A 26,414-nucleotide genomic window follows, 5' to 3' on the forward strand; every position below is an offset into this window, starting at 1 on the left:
AGGAATTTGAACCCAAACAGATAATTTAAACAGGCCAAAAAGAGTTTAGAAGTATTGAGAATACTCAGCAGTAAGCATCCAAGATGACAATTAAATCAGGAGTATACGAAATACTTTTTACAAAAGACAAATATTCAACAATTAGAGTATGGAAAACTGGATGCCTACATAGAGAAAAGTGATATTAAATCCTTATCTTTACTCCGGTACAAAAAAAGTTCAAATTAATTAAAACAAAACAAACAAACAAAACACTTAGTGTAAGATCTGAAATCTTAAATTGCTCCCATGGCTATGGACTTTGGTCACAGTATCAGGCATACATTCTCTCCTTTGTGAGAGACATCCAGAATACAGTTCTCAACACCATACTATTGCCATTATCTCCCTACTGAACAAACCTCGCTGGGTAAGTTTGTGTTTTCTTATGTGGGGTCTAGAGCTGGCTCAGAACACTGAACTCTTTTCTTTCCAAATACCCTGAGCAATTTTTAACACCATGAATGCTATTGAATAGGAGAAACTTCCCCAGCCAACTTGAGATTGATTTTCTGTGTTTTGAAACCAAAATGTGGTGCTTATTCATCAACGGGGTCTTTCCACATAGCTATGGTAGGCAACAATGGAAAAAGTAATAGTCTGCCATAAATGTTGTTTTTATTTTCCCAAATGAAAATATGAAACAAGAGAGAAAACATCTAAGCTGTTGGAATCCACAGTTTGGTGTGATCCCAGAGCATTTCTATTTCTGTTCTAATTATCCCTTGTCCTAAGTTTGGAAGCTTCTAGCCTCCGTACAATCCAGTCTACTGTAAGCCTGGACCTTGAAGGCTTCATCTTCTAGCCTCCATTGTTAACCTAACCTTAGAATACTTTTAGCCTCCAAGACTTACTGCTGATAAAACCCACCCTCCACCCCCCCAGGCCCCCCCCCTGAATTCGGGTTCGCTGGTTCAACTTAGCTGTTCTGGCTCAACTGCTCTTCAAGCTGACTGATTCAATGCAGCTTCTCTCAGGTTCTGACTGACTTATTCTGCTTGGAAAAACTGCCTCTGAACTTCACAAATTGAACTGCACTGACTGCACAAACTGAACAAACTATACAAACGCAACTGAATTCCACTGTACTCAACTGAACTGCACCAAACCCAACTAACTCTACATTCTCTCCCCCTGCACTGGGCTTAAGTAGCCTCTCCTTCATGCCTGTTTTCCCTGGGCACATCCTATCTCTGACTCATTATGTCAAATCTTTCACTAATTTGACACTTTGTCTGCCCCTCAATTGGGAGTCATTGTTTGGGATTAAAGGTGTGTACTAAGGGTTTATTGGAGCCAGCCAGATTAAAGGTGTGTGTCTGTATTCCAGCCAGAGGAATTTAAAATGTGTAGCATGTCTGCATTCCATATGGATCACACAAACCTAGATCTTTGTTAGTTGTGATTCCTTGACAGAACAGCCATGCGGCTGCATTAAGATTCCTCCACGTTCTGTTTTATTTACCTATGTCTGTAGTCATGCAGAACAACACAGCATATGTGTACTTACAAATATGCTTGTTAAATGTTTTATGTGTATTAACCACCAATTTAAGTACAGTGTTTTTAATAATTAGTCTATTTATGAACAGAGTCCTAATAGACATTAAATTACAGGATATTATACAATATTACATAATAATTTGAAGGTTAATTTTAGTACTAGATTGAAATAATTTTCAAATGTAATTAATCTTTATTCAAATGTTTTATATGATACTTCATTTGACAAAAAAAAAAAAGTTCACTGCTATTCCTTGTGAAGTTTATCACTTTGTTTCATTTTTAAAAGCTTTTTCTGTCCACTACATTAGGGTTTTGAGAGGTAGCTTTGATTAGGCAAAATTGAAGATATTAGGCATTTATCAAAAGAAGTGAATATTTGGGGCAGGCAGTGATGTACAGAATAATATTCAAGTAAATTTTATTAAGATTTTATTTACAAAGATAAAAACATGAGCTCGGTCAATAAATGATAAGTTAAACTTTATTTAAAAACAAAGAATTTAATGACTTTCTTTAATTATATCTATGGAAATAATTTATATTTAGACATTAAGAGAAAAGTTCACAATGATTTGCTGATAGATCAATAAATGTCATATTCTTTTAAAACATTTTATTATTTCAATATTAGAAAATTGGTAAAAATTTAAATCTGGACTGTATTTCCCAATTTTGAAATCTATTTCATAAGTCAATCTTTGTTTTAAGGCAATGAGTTCATGTTTCTGGATATTAGTAATTTACTTTAGGACCCAAAAATTTGTTTAAGAACCTTTTCATAGCATTTCTCATCTCTTTATTTCTCAAGGTATAAATGGCTGGATTTAGGAGAGGTGTAAAAACAGAGTAAAATATAGCAAAAAATTTGTCCAACCAGGTGATATTGAGAGGCCACACATAAATGAAGATGCAGGGCACAAAAAATATCATCACCACTGTGATGTGGGCAGTGCACGTGGACAGGGCCTTAGAGGCACCAGCTCCAGAGCTCTGGCGAACAGTGACAAGGATATATGTGTAAGAAATAAGCAACAGAATAAAGCAGGTTACAGCCACAACCCCACAGTCAGCATTCATCAGTGTATTTAAATCATGTGAATCCATGCAAGCTAGCTTGATTACCAGTGGCATGTCACAGAAGAAACTGTCTATTTCTTTGGGACCACAAAACGGGAGCTGCACAATCACTGCTATATAACTTATACCATGTATGAAGCCAATTGTCCAGGAAGTCAACACCAACCCAGTGCATCTTTTCAGGTTCATGATGGTAAAGTAGTGGAGTGGTTTGCAGATGGCCACGTAGCGGTCATAAGCCATTACCACCAACAACACCATCTCTCCTGCAGCAATGCAATGGGAAAAAAAGACCTGAGACATGCAGCCTGCAAAGGAAATGGTCTTGTTTTCCCTGAGAAAATCTGTGATCATCTTAGGAGTAGTATTTGAGGAAAGCCACATATCAACAAAGGACAAGTTGGCCAACAAGAAGTACATGGGAGAATGGAGATGAGGGTCAGTGGTAATTAAAACCAGGATGACAATATTTCCAGAAACAATGAAAAGATAAAGCATTGAAAATATCACAAAGAGTAAGACCTGAATATTCTTTGAGTTGGCAAGTCCCCAGAGTATAAATTCTGACACCACAGACTGATTGCCTCCATCCATTTTTCAATGTGTCCTCAGGAACAACCTGCAAAGAAAGATTATCAACCAGTCACATGGAGGAAACTAGTTACTTTGTAGAATTTAACAATCACAAAGAAACTTACCTGAATAAAATGAATAAATTAAATATAAATCTAAACCAAATATGAGTAATGTTGCTGCCCAAAGAATAGAGTCATTTTAATCTGATAACATGGCTGCTCTGTCAAGCGGTAACATCCAATGTCCTTCTAGATGTATGTGTTCTGGCTGGAATGCACTCATGCTCTGGATTACAGTATGATCCTACTGGGACACAGATACACTCTTAATATAGCCAATTAGTCCCTAACAATTAAGGTAAAGTTAGATTATAGAAGGAAGAAGCCATGTATGAAAGTGACATCTAATTGAGGAGTAGACAAAGTGATGAATCAGAGAAAATTTGACAGAATGAGGCACAGATAAGATACACTCAACTCTTACAAGAACAGGAAAGGAAAGAGGCTACATGAGAGCACAGCAGGGGGAGAGAAGATTTTTATCTAAGATTTCTTACTGAAACAGTTTTACAGAAACAGGTTGCAGAGAGAGCAAGATAGACACAGGTGAAGACAAAGTGAACCAAAGCATAAGGAGCCAGAAGATTAAAACACATTGTCATAATTGGTATGAGGCCAGGTAGAGCAACTCAGTGAGAAGCTATGAGAAACCAGTTGGAATCAGGAGGCTTACAGAGGAGTTTAAGTCAGAACCACTGAGTTGTACCAGCCAGTGGAAGTTCAGAAAGAGCTAGAAAGCCTTGGGAACAGCTCTCATCTCATCTCCTATTCTGAGGAAACAAAAACAACATTTACAACAAAGTGAAAGCTAATGAGACAAGAGCAGCTCCCCAAGAAAAGAGGCATTAGGTGTGACTGTTATACAGTTGTTCTATCAGGAAATTCCTCTTACAGGAAAGAAAAGCAGTAACATAAAAATCTAAAAATGAGTAACATCAGTAAATTAAAATTTTAGCGTACAGTTATAAAGTAGATGATGGGGAAACTTCAGTGTAGAAGAATAAAGGGTGTCATATAAGTTACACAGTGATACTAAATTCAAATGCACAAACCATACTGAGACTTATTCATTGGTAAATGTACATTATCAAAATTTTTATTCAACTAAACTTAATAACAAGTGCTATTGCAAATATCTGTAGGAATAGATTGAACAAAGGAAAAGGCAAACCATATTCCGACCTGAGCTCTAAAAGTCACACTTACTTCAATTTTAGCATTAGAAAATATTGATATTAAATTGGATAAAGTAATTTTGAGAGCCCTTAGATTTTGAAATATTATTGTTTTTATATGAATAACATACCATCTATCATCAGCATATTTTCTTATCTCACTTGTCTACTGATCATCTATGTTATTGTAAAGAACAGAATAAATTACACAAATATGTAAGTGTAGCTATCCCTTGTCTGTCAGCCTTGAATGAGTTTGAAATAATACTGTCAGTGAGTAGCACTTATAGACCTCAAAGCACATACAGGACATTTATGCAGATATAATGCCCAACACTCAAGCCAGATGGTGGATAGCCATTGCCCACTTTCTTCTCCCTTCAGTAACTCTCTTGATGCTTTTATACTTACGGCTATTATTTTCTTTCATCCTAAAGCAGGTAAACAACTACATTCCTGATGTCATCATCAGAATTATTTTACATTCCTGTTTTCTGAGGACTCAGAAAGGTGGAGTAGGGATGAAAGACATGAGAAGAACGTTATGAAGACATCAGGTAACATATCCATCTGCTAGAGAGGCATCCTGGAGATAAGTAATGTGCATGACTTATGGAGAATATCAAATATCTGAGGAAAATACACTGGTTTTATAGCAAAGAGATCATCTTCCTTGGATTGTTGTTCCATATTTCAGAAGGTTTAGATCAACCTGAACTTTTGGGAATTTAAAAAAATTATTTCTTTTATTTTCATTTATTCTTTAGTTTATTATATAATTTATTGTTTATTTTTATTATTTATTTACTTTATTTATTTTTCCTTCTTTCTTTCCTGTTTCTTCCAAATACTCTACCTTGTTCATGTGCACATTCATGGCTTCCATATATATGTTTGTTTTTACATACAAATGTACATGCATACATATATACATAGATGAATATGTACTATATGTTACATACAAAATTTATTTATTCATATATATATGTAAGTATATGTATATATACACATCCCTGTGTGTAACTCCTCAGTCTGTATGATGTTTCTTGTGGGTATGCTCTCAGGCTATACCATTTGGAATTGGAGGTCCAATTGGGCTCTTTTCATGGTAAGTTTACTTCTCCAACTCTCAATACTCCTTAGTTGGCTGTGACTGTTCGTTGAGGACTGCTGAGCTTTCCCTCTCCACTGTACCATACCTATTGGTCCTGGTATTGTTCAGGTCAATTCTGCAATCATGGTATAACTGTGCCATTAATGAAAATAATTACTTAAGGAGAGCATTCATTTACAGAGCTGCATCCGACTATCATTTGGAACCTCTGCTGCAAAGTAGAAGTAAGCCAAGTAATGCCTTTTAAACTGTCTCCTCTAGTATTACAGATGTAGGACACTATTGTTATCAAACTTCTGTGACTACAAAAATCTTACACCTGCTTTCTGATACATTGTCCTGACTATGCATTATCAGACCTATTTTAATGATGTCACTCATAATATTTTGTTTTCACATAATGATGAAGAAGCTAGTGAAAATATGCCAGATATTACAAAAGCTTAAAAATATCACACACTCAATTTAATGTCATGAAAATATAGAGTAAAATGTACACACAGGAATCATTAAGCCTTTCTAATATCCAAAGTACAATGATACATAAGTTGTTTCCTTTAATCGTATTTCTTAGTGTATCATGAAACAATATTGTTCATAAACAATAATTTTGATGTTCATCTGAACATTTTATGTATGTATATATACACATATATGTGTGTATGTGTGTACATACATTAGCACATATGTATTTATACTTGAACATATTATTTACTTGTACATACATAACTTAAATATACACATACACACTTATAGATATTTACACACAAGCAAAAACTTTTAGACTTTTTAAAACCTTTATTTAAAGTACTTGTTACCCACACTTTTCTTAAGTTAGCATATACCTATTTGGCAATTATTAAATATATAAATACTTAGCATATACATTAAACATGCAAATTGTTTTCAGAAACATAACAATCACTCATCTTTATCTTCTCTTACCAAGAGCTATCAATATTTTAAAAGATCTAATGAAAAACAATAATCTATTAGAGGATTTCTGTAATTTTTACATCTAACTTAGTAGCAATTCTTCTAAATTAACTAATGTTGGCTTACACATAATAAATATAAAAAATAAGTGAACAGATACAAAACTGGATAATCATTTTAATAGTCTAAAAGTAAACTATACATTTTCTTCTATTTTTTGATGTTTTTTCTGTATTGCCCTTCTATTGAAAGTACTAAAATTTGTAACAGTGTCAGTTTTTGTACTCTGTACACATTTATAGATGTAATCAGAATTACTCAACTTAATAGATACCATATGATAGATACGGGTGACCAAATAGTGGCACACGAGTAGCTTTTTTTTTTTTTTTTTTTTAAAGAAATGGAACTTTTAAGTTCTATTTATTTTTTCTCTTTCTTTTTTGTTTGTTTGTTTTTTATTTTTTTAATTAATTTATTCTTGTTACATCTCAATGTTTATCCCATCCCTTGTATCCTCCCATTCTTCCCTTCCTCCCTCCCATTTTCTCATTATTCCCCTCTCCTATGACTGTTCTTGAGGGGGATTACTTCCCCCTGTATATGCTCATAGGGTGTCAAGTCTCTTCTTGGCAACCTGCTGTCCTTCCTCTGAGTGCCACCAGGTCTCCCCCTCCATGGGACATGGTCAAATGTGAGGCACCAGAGTACGTGAGAAAGTCATACCCCACTCTCCACTCAACTATGGAGAATGTTCTGACCATTGGCTAGATCTGGTTAGAGGTTTAAAGTTTACCTCCTGTATTGTCCTTGGCTGGTGCCTTAGTTTGAGCGGGACCCCTGGGCCCAAATCTGCCTATCATATTGTTCTACTTGATAGCATCTTCAGCAAATGGTGCTGGTCTAACTGGAGGTCAATGAGTAGCTTTTAATAGCGTGATTTGTTGGCAGATTGATTGTTGTTTTGTGTTGTGTTTTGGTGTGTTAGGTGTATGTGTATTTCACTTCTTAAATATGTTTTTAATGGGAGTAGAATTTCTTTTTTCCTATCCCTTTATTTTCCTTCCTCAAACTGCTCCCTCGTGCCCCATACTTTTCACATGCTGCTTCCCAAATGGCTAGCCTCCTTTTCCTTGACTCTTATTGATAGATATATATTTGTATGTGTTATATGTATGTAGAAATTCAAATAAATACAATCAGTTAAATCCATTTTTGTTGTTGCATACATTTTCAGGACTGACAATTGGGTGTCGGGGAGAGATTAATTCTTCCTTTCCTAGCAGATAATAATTGCCAGAGGTTTTTTTTTTTTAAATCTGATTTCTACAATTCTTGCTAAATTTGCTTCATTTTACTGTGACTTTTATGCTGAAATGTATCTACTACCCACTCTTTGACTTTAAATGTATGTTATCCAGTTAAGTGGTAGGGACTATTTGGGAAATGTTAACTTTTATTGGTTATCAAATAAAAAACAATGATCTTCTGATGCATTCATGAGCACACGCAGGAGAGGTGATGAGAAAGCATTAATTGATATATAAAATTAACAAGATAGAGAACCAATCTTAACTCCACACATAGTGGGTACTGGTAATAAGAGAAAACTAGTTGTTTTAAGAATTACCTTACAAAAAATACAGAGAAATAAGATGACTTACCAAACTCACAATTTGGGAGGATCAAATCCTCCTCCCATTTGATGTCCGCTTATGAAGAAAGTCATGTAGTATAGATAGTTTTCCCTTTCTCCAGACCTATATTCACTTCCTGAAATTGTCCCATGGGTGAAATTCACATGTTCTGTGTTCTGAACAAAGTGAGAACTGTAGAAATAATTGCCTCGGACATCTCTGAGGGATTTCTCTGTTAAGAGTGATACTAAGCATTACATATTTGTGCAAACAGGAAAAGATGAACTGCCTGTTACTCATTCCAGCCCTAACAATGTTAAACAACTTTTCAAAATTATTCAGCTCACTGATAAGGACTAAGAAGAAACTTGCTACTATCTGTTCTCTTACTTGTGTATATAATTACAGTAGATGAAACTTTTTAGTAGTTATGAGGCTATATGGTGTAAAATGTGAGATGACCAGAACAAATCCTATGCTGTGAAAATAATTTCTGAATGCGTGGCAAATCTGTGTTAAATGTTGGTCACATGACTGATGAAGCTCAGTGGACTACTCCATAACTATGTAATGTTGATAGTTATGAAATGGATGCTACAACTATTGATTTCATGGAATACAAATATTTCTTGTATGGTCTTTTTTTTTTTTCTTTTTTCTTTTTTTTTTTTTTTTTTTTTTTTTTTTTTTTTTTTTTAGAAAACTAAGCTGAATAACTTTTAATTTATTTTACCTGAGATGGAAATGCAATATATTTGCCTGGTCACAAAATACATATGTTTTTCTAGTCAACAAATCTTAATTATACTTATGAGCAATTCCTTCACAAGTTATTTTGTTATTTTGCTTGTACAAACATACATACATGTGTGTAATGCACATTTATCAGCATCTTCATCCACATGAGACAACATTGACTAATCATGTATTTTTATGGAAACCACATGAATCCAAAGGATAAAGTATGCATTTCTGTAAATCAACCCTTATGGAAATTGAAGAAAATATTTTTACATGTACTTTCAGATAGGAAAATCAACATTAATAAAAAAAAATACATATGTTCTTTCTAGCCTGTTTTTCAATGATAGTGCGTAATGTCATTTTAGACAAGACTGTAGTACCTTGAATCATGTAATACCTGTGTATATCCCTCTCCTGTGCACATAACTTTTATATGCATAACCTTGTTGCCTGGTAGTTTCCTCAAAAGGGCACATGATTTATAGAAAGAGACATGCACAGCTTAAAGTATTTCAGGAGACTTATTCTCTAAAGCTGTACCGCTAAGATCTGAAAAGCTTATTTATGCGCCAGCCCTCCAGCTGCCGTGCTTGGGAAGGGAAAAACGCCTGAGTTCTTCAGAAGCAACAAAGAAGGCGTGGTGGCCAATAAGCACAACTGGAGACACACCTCACACGTGTTTCTCAGGCAGAATTTAGAAATATGAATGATTTACTGCAGCTCATTTATTTTCCTCATGGAAATTAAAGCTGCAAAATAAAATAAACTGATTAGTAATGAGACTTTTTAATATTAATCAAGGAGTTTTTTCCTATGTCTTCTCTAAATACAAGTCATAATAATTTTAAACCATTCTTTCTCTCTTTATAAAATTATTGCTGCCTAATTAACCTGCCTAGATTTTCATTTCTCAATATTATTTTATTTATTTTAATATGGGTCTATTTTTGTTTTGTGTTGTTGGTTTGGGATTTTTTGGTTTGGGGTCTTTGTTTTGTTTGTTTGTTTTTGAAATCACACTTAGATTGACTGAGATGGTAAAATTATCCAATGATTCATATTCCTTTCAATGGCCAAGTCAAAACCTATGATGCAATAAAGGACAGTCTTCCCAAACAACCTTACTCAATCTGGTTCTTGATTCTGCAGGGGTTTATGATTACATTTTCCAAAAAGAACAATTTATATTAAAGCCATTATAGTGGACATTTTAATGTTTTGAAAGTATGTATAACAAGAATACTGCACTGTTCTATCTCTTACATTTACTGCTGTCTGTTCTAGTTGTTAAAAAGGTAAGTGAAATGACATAATTAATGTCAATGAAAGAAACTACGGTGTGGCATTCTATTGATAATTCTACCAGTAGAAATTCATTCTGCAAGATTCAATTGTCCTATTTACTTCAGGAAAGCTGATGGAAAATCCTGTAGGGTTACCTTAAATGCTTTAAAGAGTTAACCTAAGTAATAGTAAAATAGATAACCTTTGTTATGAATGTTCTAGTAGCAATAATTATTGGCTCCTACACATAATTTTCCTCAGTTAACATATTCCCCCCTCTCTACTTGGTGGTTTTACGCAATTTTTCTTTTTCTCAAACCTAGCATTTTCTTGCCATTTATCCATTTTATAATATTATGCCAGGGAAACTTAGATTGGGAAATCTCACACACAGGTTGCAAATATCTTGTTACAACTATGGAAATTCTGATAACAGTTGATTGTGTTATACCATTTAAGAAGCAATGGTTTGCAAATAATGTGTTTTGTGTCTTGAATACTAGGTATCATTTTTTTCTTAAATGTACATTTTAAACTAATAGTTTCACTTTTCCAATAAAATATAATTTTAAACCAAAACAAAATGAAGGCCAGGGATAATTCTTAGCATCTTCAGGATCAAGCAGCATACCTTTGCTTTAACCTTGATTTCCATCTCATTGAGTACAGAAATGACAGCTGTTATCTACTTTATAAATTAAGTTGAATCATGTGTATGAAAAGCATATTTTAATGATTGAATTTTAAGTCAATGTGATAAAGAAATTTGTATTTCATCATTGTTGGCCCTTTACTATTGTTGTAATATAAGCAGTGTGTAAGGTACAGGAAAACTCAGTCAGTAAATGAAAAATTACTAATAGAATGACTATATTCATCTACTTTTTTCATGAGTCTTAGTGAGTCCTAAATGAACTTTGAGAAGATTATATAATTTTTTTAAAAGCCTGGTTCAAGATTCCATTTTGTCAATCTCCTCTTAGAGGCAATATTCTGAAGATATGATCCATATTAATCCACGAATTTCAACTTATGAGTATCTACTATGGTAGGTTTTGTTTTCCTGAAAAAGAGAACTTTTGAGCCATCAAAATCTTTGGAATATTTTTCATGGTGATATGAGCTAGATTTTTTGTTCTTTATCAGTATAACTAAATGGTTTCATACAAATAAATACTCAAAATAAATGAATTTGTATAGTAAAATTTAAAAATACCCTAATGAGCTAGTAACTTTTATCATGAAAGAGTGTTGGACATTGTCAAATAAGTATTATGGATATAGTGAGATGGTCTTATAGTTTGCTCCTCAATAAAATACATGTAAATTGAATCCAAGAACACATCATAAAAATCACCCACAATTATCCCGTAGGTGTCATCCCAGAAATTCAAAGATTCTTCAATATATGGAAATCAGTAAATATGACCCACTGAAAGAAAAGAAAGCAACAATATCATTAGAGAAAGGCCTTATAAATGACCTTTGACAAAGTCCAACACAACTTCATAATAAGAGACCAGGAGAGATTATGGATATGAGTGATATACCTAAATATAATAAAAGCAGTTTATAGCAATCCCATAACCAACATCATCCTAAATCAAGAGAAACTCAAAGTAAGTGCACTAAAATCATGAACAAAACAATGTTGTTCACTCTTTCCATAACTACTCAATATAGTACTCCATGTATTAGAGCAATAAAATAACTGGAAGAGATCAAAGGGATACAGTTTGGAAAGGAAGAATCAAAGTATCTTTATTTACAGAAGAAACACACACAAAACCCATAAAAATCACTAAAACAACACTAAACAGTAAAAGAACTGCTGGGATCTCAACATTCCCAGTTTTAATTTATATGACAAAGCAATAGCAATAGAGAAAAAAATAGCATGAGTTAAAATTAAAAACAGAAATGTTAATCAATGGAATAGAACTGAAAACCTACACATGTATGGATACCTGAGTTTCATAAAGAAGCAAGAAATATACACTGGATAACAAACAGTACCTTCAACAAATGGTGAGGAACAAATTGTAAAACACTGTAGAAGAATACAGATAGATACATACTTATCACCCTGCAAAAAAATTTAACCCAACTAGATCAAAGACCTCCATATAAAACCAGATGCACTGAGACTGGTAGAAGATAAAGCCAGGAATAACCTTAAACACATAAGCACATGAGACAACTTTATGAAATGAGCAGATATAGATCAGGGACTAAGATCAACAGTTAATAAATGGGACTTCATGAAACAATACCATAATTTGAACAAAGTGACAGCCTAGAAAAGATTTTCTCCAACTCTACATCCTAGAAAACATAAATATTACATATCATATATATCAAGAAACTAGATAATAGAAAAACAAAATTTAATTTTAAAATGAGGTTGTGATCTAAACAGAACTCTCAATAAGGTAATTCAAATGGATAAGAAACACTTAAAGAAATGTTCAACATCCTTAACCATCAGGGAATTGAAAGTCAAAGCTACTTTGAGATTCCATCTTACACATATCAGAATGGCAAAAATTAATAATGTAAGAAACAGCTTATGCTAGTGGAGATGTCAAATAAGGGGAATACTTCTCCATTGGCTGTGGGAGTAGAAACTTTTACAGCCACTATAGAAATCATTATGACAGTTCTTCAGAAAATTGAGAATCTATCTATGTCAAGATCCATCTGTAGCATTCATGCATATACCGAAAAGGACAATTCTTGCTACCACAAGGACACTTGCTCAACCATGATACTCTATTCATAATAACCAAAAACTAGAAACAATCTAGTTGTTCCTCAACAGAAGAATGAATTTTTAAAACATGGTACATTTACACAATGAAGTAATGCTTAGTTGTCTGAAAAATAGTATCATGAAAATGTTCACAAATGAATGAAACAAGAAAAAAATCATCAAAATGAGGCAAACCAGACCTAGAAAGATAAATATGGTATATACTTGTATGTACATGTTAGCCATTAAATAAAGGAACCAAGCTACCGTCTATAGTGCCCGAGAGGTCAGGTATAGAGGAAGGGGCCATCAGGACACATGGATTTCTCTGGTAGGGGAGCATATTATAGATTTTAAGGAAGACTTGGGGTATTGGAGGAGATTAAAAAAACAAGAGCATCAGATTGGGAAAGGGAAGGGAGGTGATGTTCAAGGAAAAAATGTAGTAGAAATAGCTAGAATTGAGGGATATATGATGGGTGGAATCCTAGCACAATGGTTATTTCCCAAAGTATATAAAAGAATTCTTTTTTTTTTTACCATTGATGCAATCTATTTTTATTTTTTAAATATTTTATTAATTTATTCATAGTGCATCTCAATTGTTAGCCATCCCTTGTATCCTCCCATTCATCCCTCCCTCCCACTTTCCCCCTACTCCCCTCTCCTATGTCTGTGACTGAGGGGACCTCTTCCCCCTGTATATGCTCATAGGGTATCAAGTCTCTTCTTGGTAGACTGCTATCCTTCCTCTGAGTGCCACCAGGCCTCCCCATCAAGAGGACGTGGTCAAAAATGGACCACCAGAGTACGCATGAAAGTCAGACCCAACTCTCCACTCAACTGTGGAGAATGTCCTGTCCATTGGCTAGATCTGGGTAGGGGTTCAAAGTTTACTGCCTATATTGTCCTTGCCTGGTGCCATAGTTTGAGCGGGACCCCTGAACCCAGATCCGTGCATCATACTTTTTTTTTTTCCGAGAAGATAATATTTTAAAAATATTTTTTATTTTTTAATTTTATTTTATTAATTTATTCTTATTACATCTCAATGGTTATCCCATTCCTTGTATCCTCCAATTCCTCCCTTCCTCCCATTTTCCCCTTACTTAACACAGAAGCAGAAAGAGTCAAATGGTATATACTCACTTATATCTAGACACCAGCTCAAGGGGCATGTCCCATGAAAGTCTTATCTTACCAGGAAACCGGGCCAGAGGGGAGGACATCCTATTGGGACCCTAGATGAGAGAAGCATGGGAAAATAGCAAAGTAGAAGGATCCAGAGGGTCCTAGAAACCTACAAGAAGAACATTATGATAGGCTGATTTGGGCCCAGAGGTCCTGCTCAAACTATGGCACCAGCCAAGGACAATACAGGCAGTAAACTTCAACCCCCTACCCAGATCTAGCCAATGGACAGGACATTCTCCACAGTTGAATGGAGAGTGGGGTATGACTTTCACACCTACTCTGGTGCCTCATATTTGACCACATGCCCTGGATGGGGAGACCTAGTGGCACTCAGGCTACCAAGAAGAGACTTGATAACCTATGAGCATATAAAGGGGAAGGAAGTCCCCCTCAGCCACAGTCATAGGAGAGGAGAGTAATACTGTTTTTCTTGTAGGTTTCTAGAACCCTCTGGATCCTTCTATTTCCCCATTCTCGTATGCTTCTCTCACCTAAAGTCCCAATAGGATGCCTTCCCCTCTGACCCACTTTCCTGGTAAGTGAAGACTTTCATGGGACATGCCCCTTGGGCTAGTATTTCGATATAAGTGAGTATATACCATTTGACTCTTTTTGCTTCTGGGAGAACACACTCATTATGATAATTTGTAGTTCAATGCATTTGTCCACAAATTTTGGGAATTCCTTGTTTTTAATAGCTGAGTAGTATTCCATAGTGTAAATGTACCACAGTTTCTTTATCTATTCTTCTACTGAGGGACACTTAGGCATTTATGTCTCCTAATAATGTGTGTATATGAGAGAGAAAGTTCCAACAGGTCATTTCTTGTCACCAAATGAAGCTTCCACTCTGAGACTGAGTTCCAGTCAATGGAATTGGTGGCTCACAAGATCCTATGGAAATTTCCAAACAAGCCAGATGATTACCAAGATAAAAGGTTGTTCTCTGCAAATGGACTGTAAAGCCCCATTGCTAAAAACAATACTCACATATCTCATTGAACATGAACAGGTTAACTTGGTGTTTACATGGAACATTCACCCAAATCTCATTTCTTTGGTATAAGAAGTACTATCCAGGCTACTAAAGTGTGTGTGTGTGTGTGTGTGTGTGTGTGTGTGTGTGTGTGTGTGTGTGTGTGTGTGTAAAATAGCCCTCAGCTTACTAATTTTGGGAGACTCCTGAGTGTTTGAATGGGAGAATCTCTGATTTTAGTGCCTTCCCTTAGAACTCTTTTCCTTCTACTGGTTTGTTGTGTCTAATTTCAATGTAATGGATTTTGTTTTAACTTATTATATTGAATTTTGTTATATTTTGTTGTTAAAAGCCTGGTCACTTCTAAAGAGAGACAGAAAGGGAGAGGATCCAGATAGGAGAAAGGGTGGAGGAACTTGGGAGATGTAAAGAGAGGGTAAACTGTAACCAGGATATATTGTATGAAAAAACTAATCTGTTTTGAATAAAGGGAGGAGTAGTTTGTTACCCTATGAGATGCTTTTGGCAAAAACTAAATTTTTAATATGTGGCTTAAACAAAGTTACAGTCATCTCCCAGGTTCTAAGTACACTGATCTCAGCAGCAGAACGAAAACATGGTTTTAAATAATAATAACAATAAAAGTAATGATAATTATAATAATAATAGTAATAATAACAATAATAACAGAGTGAGGCTTTTCCTTTTAACAAGAAAAAGAAATAGATGATAGGAGTATCAATATTTAATAGTGATTATAATAAGTTAAATCATTAAACATAAATATACGCACAAAATGATTCTTAAAATTTTGAATAGGCAATTTAACTTCTTTGGATTAAACTAGTGAGTTTATTAAATATTCTGGAACATCTGGTGTCCTTGTAACAAATGTAACAATAAATATAACAAAATCAAAATATTATGTAATATGATTATTAAAAAGGAAGACAGAATCAAGTATGTGTTTTTTTATGCTTTTATTTTGAGGAAGTGTGATTACACAGTACAGGAGTAAATAATTTAGGAAAATTTAGGTTCATAACTCAAGTTTCTAATCATTAGATTAGTAAAACAATTGATATATATAAGATAAACAATAGAAGCCAAAATTTTTAGGTAAGGGTTTTTCAATAAAATTTACAAGAGATAAATAATCACACAACTTAAACACAGAGATCATGCATAATACATATTATGTAAGAAAAATAAAGTATAAAGTAAGTATTAATGAGCTTAATTATTCCATATTCTATATCTAATGGAACTCTACAGGAAATATACACAAAATATAAATATGCAATAATTCTAGATAGATTTAATAATATAAAATTGGACCATGAATAGTTAAGGAGACAAAGAGTCTGGAATATTAATCAAACTCAAGGAATAAGAAAAAGGTTGTAAAAAATTGTACAGACTGAAAGACTGAAAAGTTATTAACCAGTGCAATTTTGATCATTTTCATGGTCTTTATTTAAGAAAGCCAATTTAAATTAACATTTTTGAGGCAGTCAACAAAATTTGAGTAACAAGCAAGTATTTGATTACAACAAATGTAAATATCCAGAGATACCAGCAGATTAATGACAAAGAGAATGGGGGAAATAAGGTAAAGACAAGAGGGGGAAAAGGGAGAGAAAGAAGGGAATTGGAGAACCAAGATTTTACAGAAAAGAAATAATCATTAAGATGGATTTGTCTAACAGTTTTCTCCCATGGAGAAATTCTCAGTGGAATCAAACACTGAAAACATAAAACTCTTGGCTTCATAACTGTAGTCTTCATTTTATGTGTAGATGTTGTTAAATGCCATTAACGGTCTAGTTTTTCAAATGGTAGCCTTGATGATGCAATGAAGTTGGTCTTAAATTAAATTAGCATTTAGGTCAGTAGATTTTTGAGTGAAATAAATTATAGTGCAAGATCTTCATTCATTTGGAGCCATTAAAACAGCAAAAGTGAAATTCTGGCTCTATACATCCCTGGAACTCATTAGCTCAAAGCATCAACTATATCAGTTCTTTCCTGGGTACCCCAACATACTTGATAAGCGAGTTATTGACAATCTCTACAAATACCATTAATAACTGAGACAGTTCTTCAAAAATAAAACTACACACACACACAGAGTGGGGGGGGGGGGGTAGGGAGAGAGAGAGAAAGAGAGACAGACAGACAGAGACAGACAGACACAGAGACACAGAGAGACACAGAGAGAGATTGAGAGAGAAATTTTTTCTCTAAGAACTCGAAGTACATTCATTGCTTATTTTACTAATCTATCTTCTTCAATCATATTTATTTCTAATCATAAATGTTAGATTTCTTTGGTTTATTCAAATATTCATTTTTTTCTACTCAAATTTATCTTTATTGAATTATAATTATCCAACTAATATTACGTATATTTAAGATGAAGAACATAACAGGGTTTTGATATATTTATATTCCATGAAATAATTTAAAGACTAGATTGAGATAACTTTGGAATCTAATTAATCTTTATTCATATATTTTATTATGATACTTTATTAATCAAAACCACAAAGTAAAGTTCAGTGCTGTTACTTGTGAAGTTTATCACTTTGTTAATATTTATTAATTTTTTCTGCTTACTTTATTAGTAATTTGAGAGATAGTTATGATAAAATAATGATGACATTGGCCATTAGGCAAATTAAATAAACAATTTGGGACATATATGGTTGTGTACAGAATTATACTCAGGTAAAATTTACTAATGTGTTATTCGTATAGCTAAAATATGAGTTTGGTCAAAAAGGTTAAGTAAAATTTTATTAAAACACAAAAGAATAGATGGCGGTGTTCCTGTGTAGAAAGATAATTCAAATTTAGATTTTTAAGGTAAAGTATTCACAGTGTTCTGAAAAACAGCAAATGTCACATTCTCTTTAAAATATTAAATTATATCTCTATTGTCAGGTTGGTGCAAATTTAAAGAAACAATATTTGCTGGTTTTATATCTTTTTAATACAGTCATTCCCATTATGTGAAGAAATTAGTACACATTTCTAGATATTATATATTTCCTTTGGGAACCAAACATTTCCCTATGAACCTTTTCATGGCATTTTTCATCTCTTTATTTCTCAGTGTATAAATAGCTGGATTTAGGAGAGGTGTAAAAACAGAGTAAAACACAGCAAGAAATTTATCCAACCATGTGATACTGAGGGGCCACACATAGATGAAGATGCAGGGCAAAAAGAAGATCATCACCACTGTGATGTGGGCAGAGCACGTGGACAGGGCCTTAGAGGCACCAGCTTTGGAGCTCTGACGTACAGTGACAAGGATATATGTGTAGGATACGAGCAGCAGCATAAAGCAGGTTACAGCCACAACCCCACATTCAGCATTCATTAAAGTATTTAAATCATGGTAATCCATGCAGGCTAGCTTGATTACCAGTGGCATGTCACAGAAGAAACTGTCTATTTCTTTGGGACCACAAAATGGCAGCTGCACAATCACTGCCAGGTAACTTATACCATGTATAAAGCCAGTGGTCCAAGAAATCAACACCAACCCAGTGCATCTTTTCAGGTTCATGATGGTAAAGTAGTGGAGTGGCTTGCAGATGGCCACGTAGCGGTCATAAGCCATTACCACCAACAACACCATCTCTCCTCCAGCAATACAATGAGAAAAAAAGACCTGAGACATGCAGCCTGCAAAGGAAATGGTCTTGTTTTCCCTGAGAAAATCTGTGATCATCTTAGGAGTAGTATTTGAGGAAAGCCACATATCAACAAAAGACAGATTGGCCAACAAAAAGTACATGGGATAATGGAGATGTGGGTCAGTGGTTATTAAGATCAGGATGACAATATTTCCAGACACGATGAACAGATAAAGGATTGAAAATATCACAAATAGTAAGATCTGAATATTTTTTGAGTTGGTAAGTCCCCAGAGTATAAATTCCGACACCATAGACTGATTGCTTCCTTCCATTTTACTCTGTATGTCCTCAGAAGTAACCTGCAAAGAAAGAAAGATTATGTCCTTTGTAGAATTAGACATTCACATAGAAACTTGCCTGAAAAGAAATGCATGAATGTTAAGAGAAATCTCAGCCAAATATGAGTAGCATTGCTGCAAGAGGTGAAAGCTAATGAATCAATAGCAACTCCCCAAGAAGCATCATGTGTGAATGATATACACATGGTAAGACAGAATGATACCAGCTTTGGAAACATGCATAATGATTTCATTGAACATTAGTAAAATAATATCTATTGATGTGCCCCCGCCCACAGGACAAATCAAATCAGGGTTCACCTGAAAGAAGGAGTGGTGATTGAAAGTAGGGTACAAAGAAATAATGAGTCACGTCTAGAAATTTCTGATCAACACTCACTTTAATGCCAACTAGTAAGAATATATAGAGAGAGCAAGGTCAATAGGATCTATTCTAATCCCACTCACCCTAGCTCCCAGTCAAGAGTACAATAGCCTGACTTGCTCCCTGTAGAACTTCCTAGGTCTCTGGGTAACTCCCTATAAGAACTTTCTATTTCTCTGAGTAGTTCCCTGTAAGAACTTCCTTGATCCTCTGAGTGGTTTCAAGTTGGGACTTCCCTACTTCTGTCAAAGGTAAATAAATAGTCCAAGGATAGTCTAGAACGCAAGACCTCGTGAGGCAAAGGTCAGCAACTCGAAGGTCACAGCATGCAGTCTAAGCACAGGATTTTCTGACACATCAGAATTTGGCATGGCTTCCCACAGTCTATGATAATAATAAGTTAATTTTTTAGCTTAAATCTCTAAAGTACATGTTGAGAAGATCTCAGTGGGGAAGAAAACAGAATGCAATATAAGATATACTCAGCTACCAGATTGAAACATTGAACTAGGTTCAAAGTTATTTATTAATAAATTTATCATAGATTTTATTTATTCAACTAAACTAATTAATAAAATATCATTGCAAATAACTGTATGAGTGGATTAACCAAAAAAATCAAGGCATCACATATCCAAATCTGAGCCCTAAAAGTTGTCGTTAGTTCAATCTTAGAAGAGTTTGGAGCACTAGAAAAGATTGATCTTAAGCTGCACCAACAACTTATATATCTTGCAACAATAATATTTTGAAAATCCTTAGACTTTGAAGCATTGTACTTTATATATAATTAGCATTTATGATCAACGTATCACAAGTATATGTTCACATTTTGTCACTTATCTACTGATCATCTCTTACTTTAAAGACTAGAATAAGTTACTCAGACATGTAAGTATAACTGTTCTTTGACTGACTGATGAATGTGAAATTCTACTTTCAGTGTGCAGCGGTTATTCACCACGAAGCACAAGAGGGTGCTTCTCCTGATATAATAGACAATACTCAAGCTGGATCATGGGTAATCATTATCCATTTTCCCCTCTATTTAATAATTCTCTTGGTGATTTTAAACTTTCGGGCCTTATCATCTATTATCCTTTGAAATCTAGGGGTGAGGGGAATACAGCAGGTGAACAATAGGACCCCTAAGGCTATCCTTAGAATTTTCTTCATTCTTGCTTTCTGAGGACTCAAAAAAAATCTGAACACATCAGATAACACATCCATCTGCTATAGGTTCATGATGATAGGTAAGTATATATATGCACCTTACGGAGATTTACCAAATACCTGAGGACAATACACAGGCTATACAGCAAAGATTCCTGTTCCTTGATAATTTTGATTTTTCCACATGAAAGTTTATAGCCAGCTTGAAATTTTCCAGGATAACTTTCTGGTTTCTTTGATTTTTGATCATTTATTTTTGAGATTATAATATAATTAAATCATTCTCCCTTTGTTTCCTACAAGTTATTTTTTAAATTTCTATTTAAGTAATGTATTCAGATTATATCTAATTTGTTATCCCATCACTTGTATCTTCCTGTTCCCCCTCCCTCCCTCTTTCATCCTATTCTCCTCCCCTAGGTCTATGACAGAAGGGAACCTTGTCCCCCGCTATAAGATCACAAGCTATCTGGTCTCTTCCTGGTAACCTGCTTACTTTCCTCTGAGTGTAACCAGGTCTCCCCACCAAGGAGAAGTGGTCAATTAGGGGGCACCAGAGTTCATGTCTGAGTCAGTCCCTGCTCTCCACACAATTGTGGAGAATGTGGTGTCTATTGGCTAGATCTGGATAAGGGTTTCTAGGTATACTGCGTGCATTGACCTTGGGTGGTACAGTAGTTTGAGCTGACCCAATTGGGTCCAGATCTGCCAGCCTTTATGGTCTTCTAGTAGGTTTCTAGGACAATCTGGTTCCTTCTATATCCCCTTTCTTCCTTATCTCTCTCACCTAGAGTCCCAAAAGGAAATCCCAGTATCTATCACAATCTCTGGCTAAGTGAAGACTTTCAGGAGAGATTTATGTTGGGCTAGTGTCCAATTATAAGTGAGTATATGCCATGTGTATCTTTCTGGGTCTCACAAAAACTCAAGACTTACAAATTATTTAATAGACCTCTTCCATAATCTCTTTCAAACTCATGGCCTCTTTTTTTTCAGTAATTGTTTTTACATGTGTATATGTATATGATATATATATATGTATATTTAGTCTTAAATATAACTTGCCCTGTCCATATAATGTTACACACACACACACACACACACACACACACACACACACACACACACACGTGTCCTTCTACCATATATATCTATGTTGTTAGGTTTTTATATGTGTGTTGTAAGGGCTTACCATTTGGAATTGGATAGCATATTGATGTGCTCCACCTAAGGGAGACTAGTTCTCTAGCTCTCAGCATTTCTCAGTTGCCTTTTGCTCTTTGTGTGGGGATGAATCTCCCTAAGCTTTCTCCTGTCCTCTTTAGCATGTCTTCTGTTATTGGTTTGTTTTCACAAGTTTAGGCAGTCACAATAGAACTGTACCACAAATGAAAGAAATTGCCATCTAAGAGACCAAGGGCATTTCTTTACAGAGCTGTGTCAGACTATCCTTTTTTCTGCAGAACCAACTTTCAAGTAATTTCTTTAAAGTTGGCTCCTCTAGTATTATAAATGTATAAAACTACTGGACCACACATCTGGGGTGTAAAATATGTTACACCTGATTTATGATACACTCTGGTGAAGATGATTTATCTAAACTCTTTCAGTGATGTCACTCAGAATGTTGTTTCCAGATGATGAATGAGACTCTAGTAACTATGATGCCAGATACTACAGTAGCTTAAAAAATGTAATACACTTAATATAATAATGTATACTAAATATGTAGAAGAAAATATACACATGAGAATCATTAAGCTTTTCTAATGACCAGAGTACAGTAATATGTGAATAGTCTCCTTCTACCATGTTTCTTTTTTTTATGAATTTGAAAGGAATTTTTTGGATTACATGTTGCTGGTTTTGTTGGATTGTTTTTCTCTTCTTTTCTTTTCTCTAAAAACCTAACACCTGGCCATACTCAGGATGGGAATTATCTTCTAGTGGGGGAGGTGGTCAGCATCTACACACCATGGTAAATAGTGGCACTTGCACTACCTCTGCGGAGGAATGATCTTGCATGCTGGCACCCACAGGCATGGATTCAGACACCTCCAGGGCAGTGTCAGAGGCCCAGAGCAGGAAGCAACAAAGAGCGAAGTCTTGGCTGCTGTGGTGGGCTCATTGTTCCCAGCACAAATAGAGTTTTTGGGTTGTATTTCTGCAACAAAAATGACTGAAGACATTGTTTGAATCTTGCTTGGAGCAAACCAACTACCCAGCCACATATTAAAAAGGATTGGGAAAGTCTGATCCTGGAAAAGTTGTTAGGGGTGACAATGTACTGAGCTTGCACTCTAAAGAGCTTATTGTGATGAAAGATGTACACAGATATTTATAGATGAAGCCATTCAAAGCCCATAGTTTGATTTAGAATACTTCAGATGAGTGTATGTGTCAACAAATGTGGACAGGTTTTAAAGCTAGATGTCGCTACTCTGGGACCTGGGGTCTGTTTGAAAATCTCTATGATAAAAAGTCAAAATTAAAACACAATGGAGATACAAGTACTTTAGCCTTAAGCCCTGCAACTGTGATAGCCTGTCCCCTCAATGGAAAATGAACACTTGAATCTGAAATGTTTGAAGGAGATCTTCAAGCAACATCTTTAGGCTAAGATACCCAAACAGTGATTGTAACTCATGTTCCCAGATTAGAGAGCTGCAAAGACCTTCGTCTCAAAGAATTGCTTTCTGAGACATAGGCACACATAAGGAGAAGACTTCTACTGTTTTCAGAGGCTCCTGCTTGATCCCTGCCATTTCCCCAAATGGCCAGTTCACAAATCTTATTGCTTTAGGAGAAAGCAAGCCATTCAAGACTCTGGCCACTTTCAAGCCATCAGCTATGGGCTGTTAGCTGGAAGGACCATTTTCTTATGTGTCTGAGCATCCTTGTTACTTGCCCATCACTTATTCATAGATCCAGATGCTGTTGGCTATACGGTGGTTTTCATAAAGCTGAACTTGTGTTGAAATTTCATTGCCCATGTAACAGTGTGTAGTTCTATCATGTATTCTAATGTGCCTTTAAACAATATGGTTCTTAAAGTTATAGGCAATTATTCTGCTGTTCAAATGAGGTCTTTGAGTAAAATATATAAGAACACACATATAAACATACACATGAATAACAATATATGTCATATATGGTAACAAATACATTTGCTATAAATACATGTTTATATGTGTCTTTTTCAAAGATTACTACTTATGCTTTTCCTAAGTCCATGCCTATCTTTTCAGTAACTATGAGAAATGAGGCATGAAAGACAATTTGACGTGCAAATTATTTTTCAGGAACATAACAACCACTTCACACTTCTCTTCTCTTGTCCAGAAAATATCACTATTTTAAAAGACCTAATGAAATATAATAAGCTATTAAAGCTTCTCTGTAATTTTGCCTTTAATTTAGTGGCAATTCTAATGTGTTTTTAGAGTCTAGAAGCAAACTATTTTAGTCTATATGTAATGTTTTTCCATAGTTTGCTCTTTTATAAATGTGCTTAGCTTTGTAATGGTCTCAGTATTTATATTTATGTAGGTAATAATTATATGACTTAATAGATGCCAAGTAATAGATACTGATGACTTAAAGAGTAATATAGCAATATCTTCTAATAGCTTACTTTGCTAGCAGATTGGTTGTTATTGGTTTTTTTGTCTATTTATTTGTTTTGGTTTGGTTTGATTTTATGGGCTGTAGCTTGATTTTATTTATTAAATGTACTTTTAATTGAAGAAGAATTTCATCAGTTTCCCACCTCCTTTCCCTTCCTCCAATTAATCTCACCTAACCTCCTTAAGCCCTGTCAGTACACCCCTAACGTTGATAGCGTCTTTTCTTTGATTATTATTATTAAAACACACAAACAAACACACACAGCACTATGAATCCAATTTTATTATTGTGTATGAATTCAGGTCTGACCATGCTACATTTGAAAATGAATTATGAGGCTCATCCCTGGGAGATGCTAAGTCTCCTTCTCTCCGGAGACTAGTTTCCAGATTTTAAAAATCTGAGTTCTGCAATAACTGTATTATGTCTCTTCTCATTTGACTTGCTATCATTTTTACTATATCTATACTGAAAATTATCTTAAATGATATTCACTCTGAATTAAAATATTTCATCCATCTATGTTGAAAAGAATATTTGTACAATGTTAGATGTATACTGCTTTTATGGATTATCTGATAAAGAATGAAGATGTTCTGATATAAACATTCATGTTCATGGAATAGGAGAGGTTGAGGAAACACATTAATTAGCCTCTAAAGATGAAAAAAGACAATGAAACTAAACTCAACCCAACACATAGTGGGTATTGGTAAAAAAAGAGATAACAAGAAATACTTTATAAATTACCTAACAGAAGAGTATCAGAGAGATGACTTACCAAATCACAACTTTCTCTTGGCTCAGATATTCTTCCCATCTGATGTGGGCTTATGAAGATATTCATGTTGTGAAGAGATAGTTTTGCCCTTGGCCCAACCCATCTTCACTTCCTGAAATTGTCCCCTGTGTATGTTCCATGTTACCTGTTCTATGTTCTGAACAAAATGAGAATATTAGAAATAATTATCATGGACATCTCTTAGGGATTTCTCTGTTAACAGTGATACTGAGTGTTACATGTTTGTAAAAATAAGAGAGACAAGTAAAACCTCCTGTTACCTATTCTGTTAGTCAACTTTTCAAAATTACTCCCTTCATCAATAAAGAATAAATAGACCAGATAGTTTAGTTTTACAATGAAGCTTAGTTGTTTAGGGGTTAAATGTTTCTATATCTAGATAGATGTTTTAAGTTGATAATCATGAGATATGATGGAAATAGATTTACATTCAGAATTTTACACACCAAGATAAATACAAATAGCCCAAACACTAAGAATATAACATTTATATAATCCCTGATTGTGTCATGGTTCTTCTTGCTATAGGTAGTTTATTGTATATATGTGTAATAATATAAATATATATGTAAAAAATAAAAAATATTTTAAAAATAAAAATATGAAGAATACAAAAAAGAATAAATTGAAGCATGCTGCTGCCTAGTTTCTTATGGTACATATATATTCAAAGTGACTCAAAAAAGTGTAAACTTATGAGATCAATTGTTAAAGTGTAAGATATGACCAGAACAAAACCCATGCTGTGGACATAATTTTCTAATGTGTGTCCAATCTGTTTCAAGTCTTGGTCATATAACTGATGTATGTGAACATGCTTTGTAATTGTATGTGATGACGGCAGGTTTGAGTTGGGTATCAAGCCATTCAGAATCATTAGGATTTTTTTTCTGCATTCTCTACTATTTAATCTACGGAGGGGCTTCTTTAAAGCTGAAGCTGCCTCTGTCTGTGCATATAAACATAGGTATTTATCTTTTTAAATTATTATTTAATTAACTTATTCAGATTACAACTCAATTGTTATCCCATCACTTGTATCCTCCCATTCCTCCCTCCCTCCCGCTTTCTTCACCTTATTTCCCTCCCCTAGGTCTAAGGCCGAGGGGGACCTCCTCCTCCACTGTATGGTCATAGGCTATCAAGTCTCATCCTTGTAGCCTGCTTATTCTTTCTTTGAGTGCCCGTCAGGCCTCCCCAACAAGGGGAGGTGGTCAAATATCAGGTTTTTAGAAAGTATTTATCTAATCCTAGCATTTGGGGAGCAGAGAAAGGTGGAAATCTATATGCTATGGCACAAATTCATATAGACACATACATTATAAGCATGTCTGTGTGTTTATACACATACTTTTTAAAAAGGAAGCATA

At 34.6% G+C, this 26,414-nt stretch overlaps 2 protein-coding genes across 2 annotated transcripts; both read right to left on the reverse strand.

Annotated features, from left to right (window-relative positions):
* Positions 1-2,277: 2,277 nt before the first annotated feature.
* LOC127188588 (olfactory receptor 4K3-like) lies at positions 2,278-3,216 on the reverse strand. Its single transcript, XM_051145018.1, has one exon. The coding sequence runs from the start codon at positions 3,214-3,216 to the stop codon at positions 2,278-2,280; it is 939 nt and encodes a 312-aa protein (XP_051000975.1).
* A 14,896-nt stretch (positions 3,217-18,112) lies between these two features.
* Positions 18,113-19,051, reverse strand: LOC127188589 (olfactory receptor 4K3-like). The gene has a single exon (XM_051145019.1). It carries the CDS (start codon positions 19,049-19,051, stop codon positions 18,113-18,115), a length of 939 nt encoding a protein of 312 aa, XP_051000976.1.
* Between the last annotated feature and the right edge of the window lie 7,363 nt (positions 19,052-26,414).

This window comes from Acomys russatus, chromosome 4, assembly GCF_903995435.1.
Source record: "Acomys russatus chromosome 4, mAcoRus1.1, whole genome shotgun sequence".
Classification (NCBI taxonomy): domain Eukaryota; kingdom Metazoa; phylum Chordata; class Mammalia; order Rodentia; family Muridae; genus Acomys; species Acomys russatus.

What these genes read in the sequence shown, in the direction of transcription:
- LOC127188588 (XM_051145018.1), bottom strand. Translation starts at nt 3,216, where the DNA reads ATGGATGGAGGCAATCAGTCTGTGGTGTCAGAATTTATACTCTGGGGA.
- LOC127188589 (XM_051145019.1), bottom strand. Translation starts at nt 19,051, where the DNA reads ATGGAAGGAAGCAATCAGTCTATGGTGTCGGAATTTATACTCTGGGGA.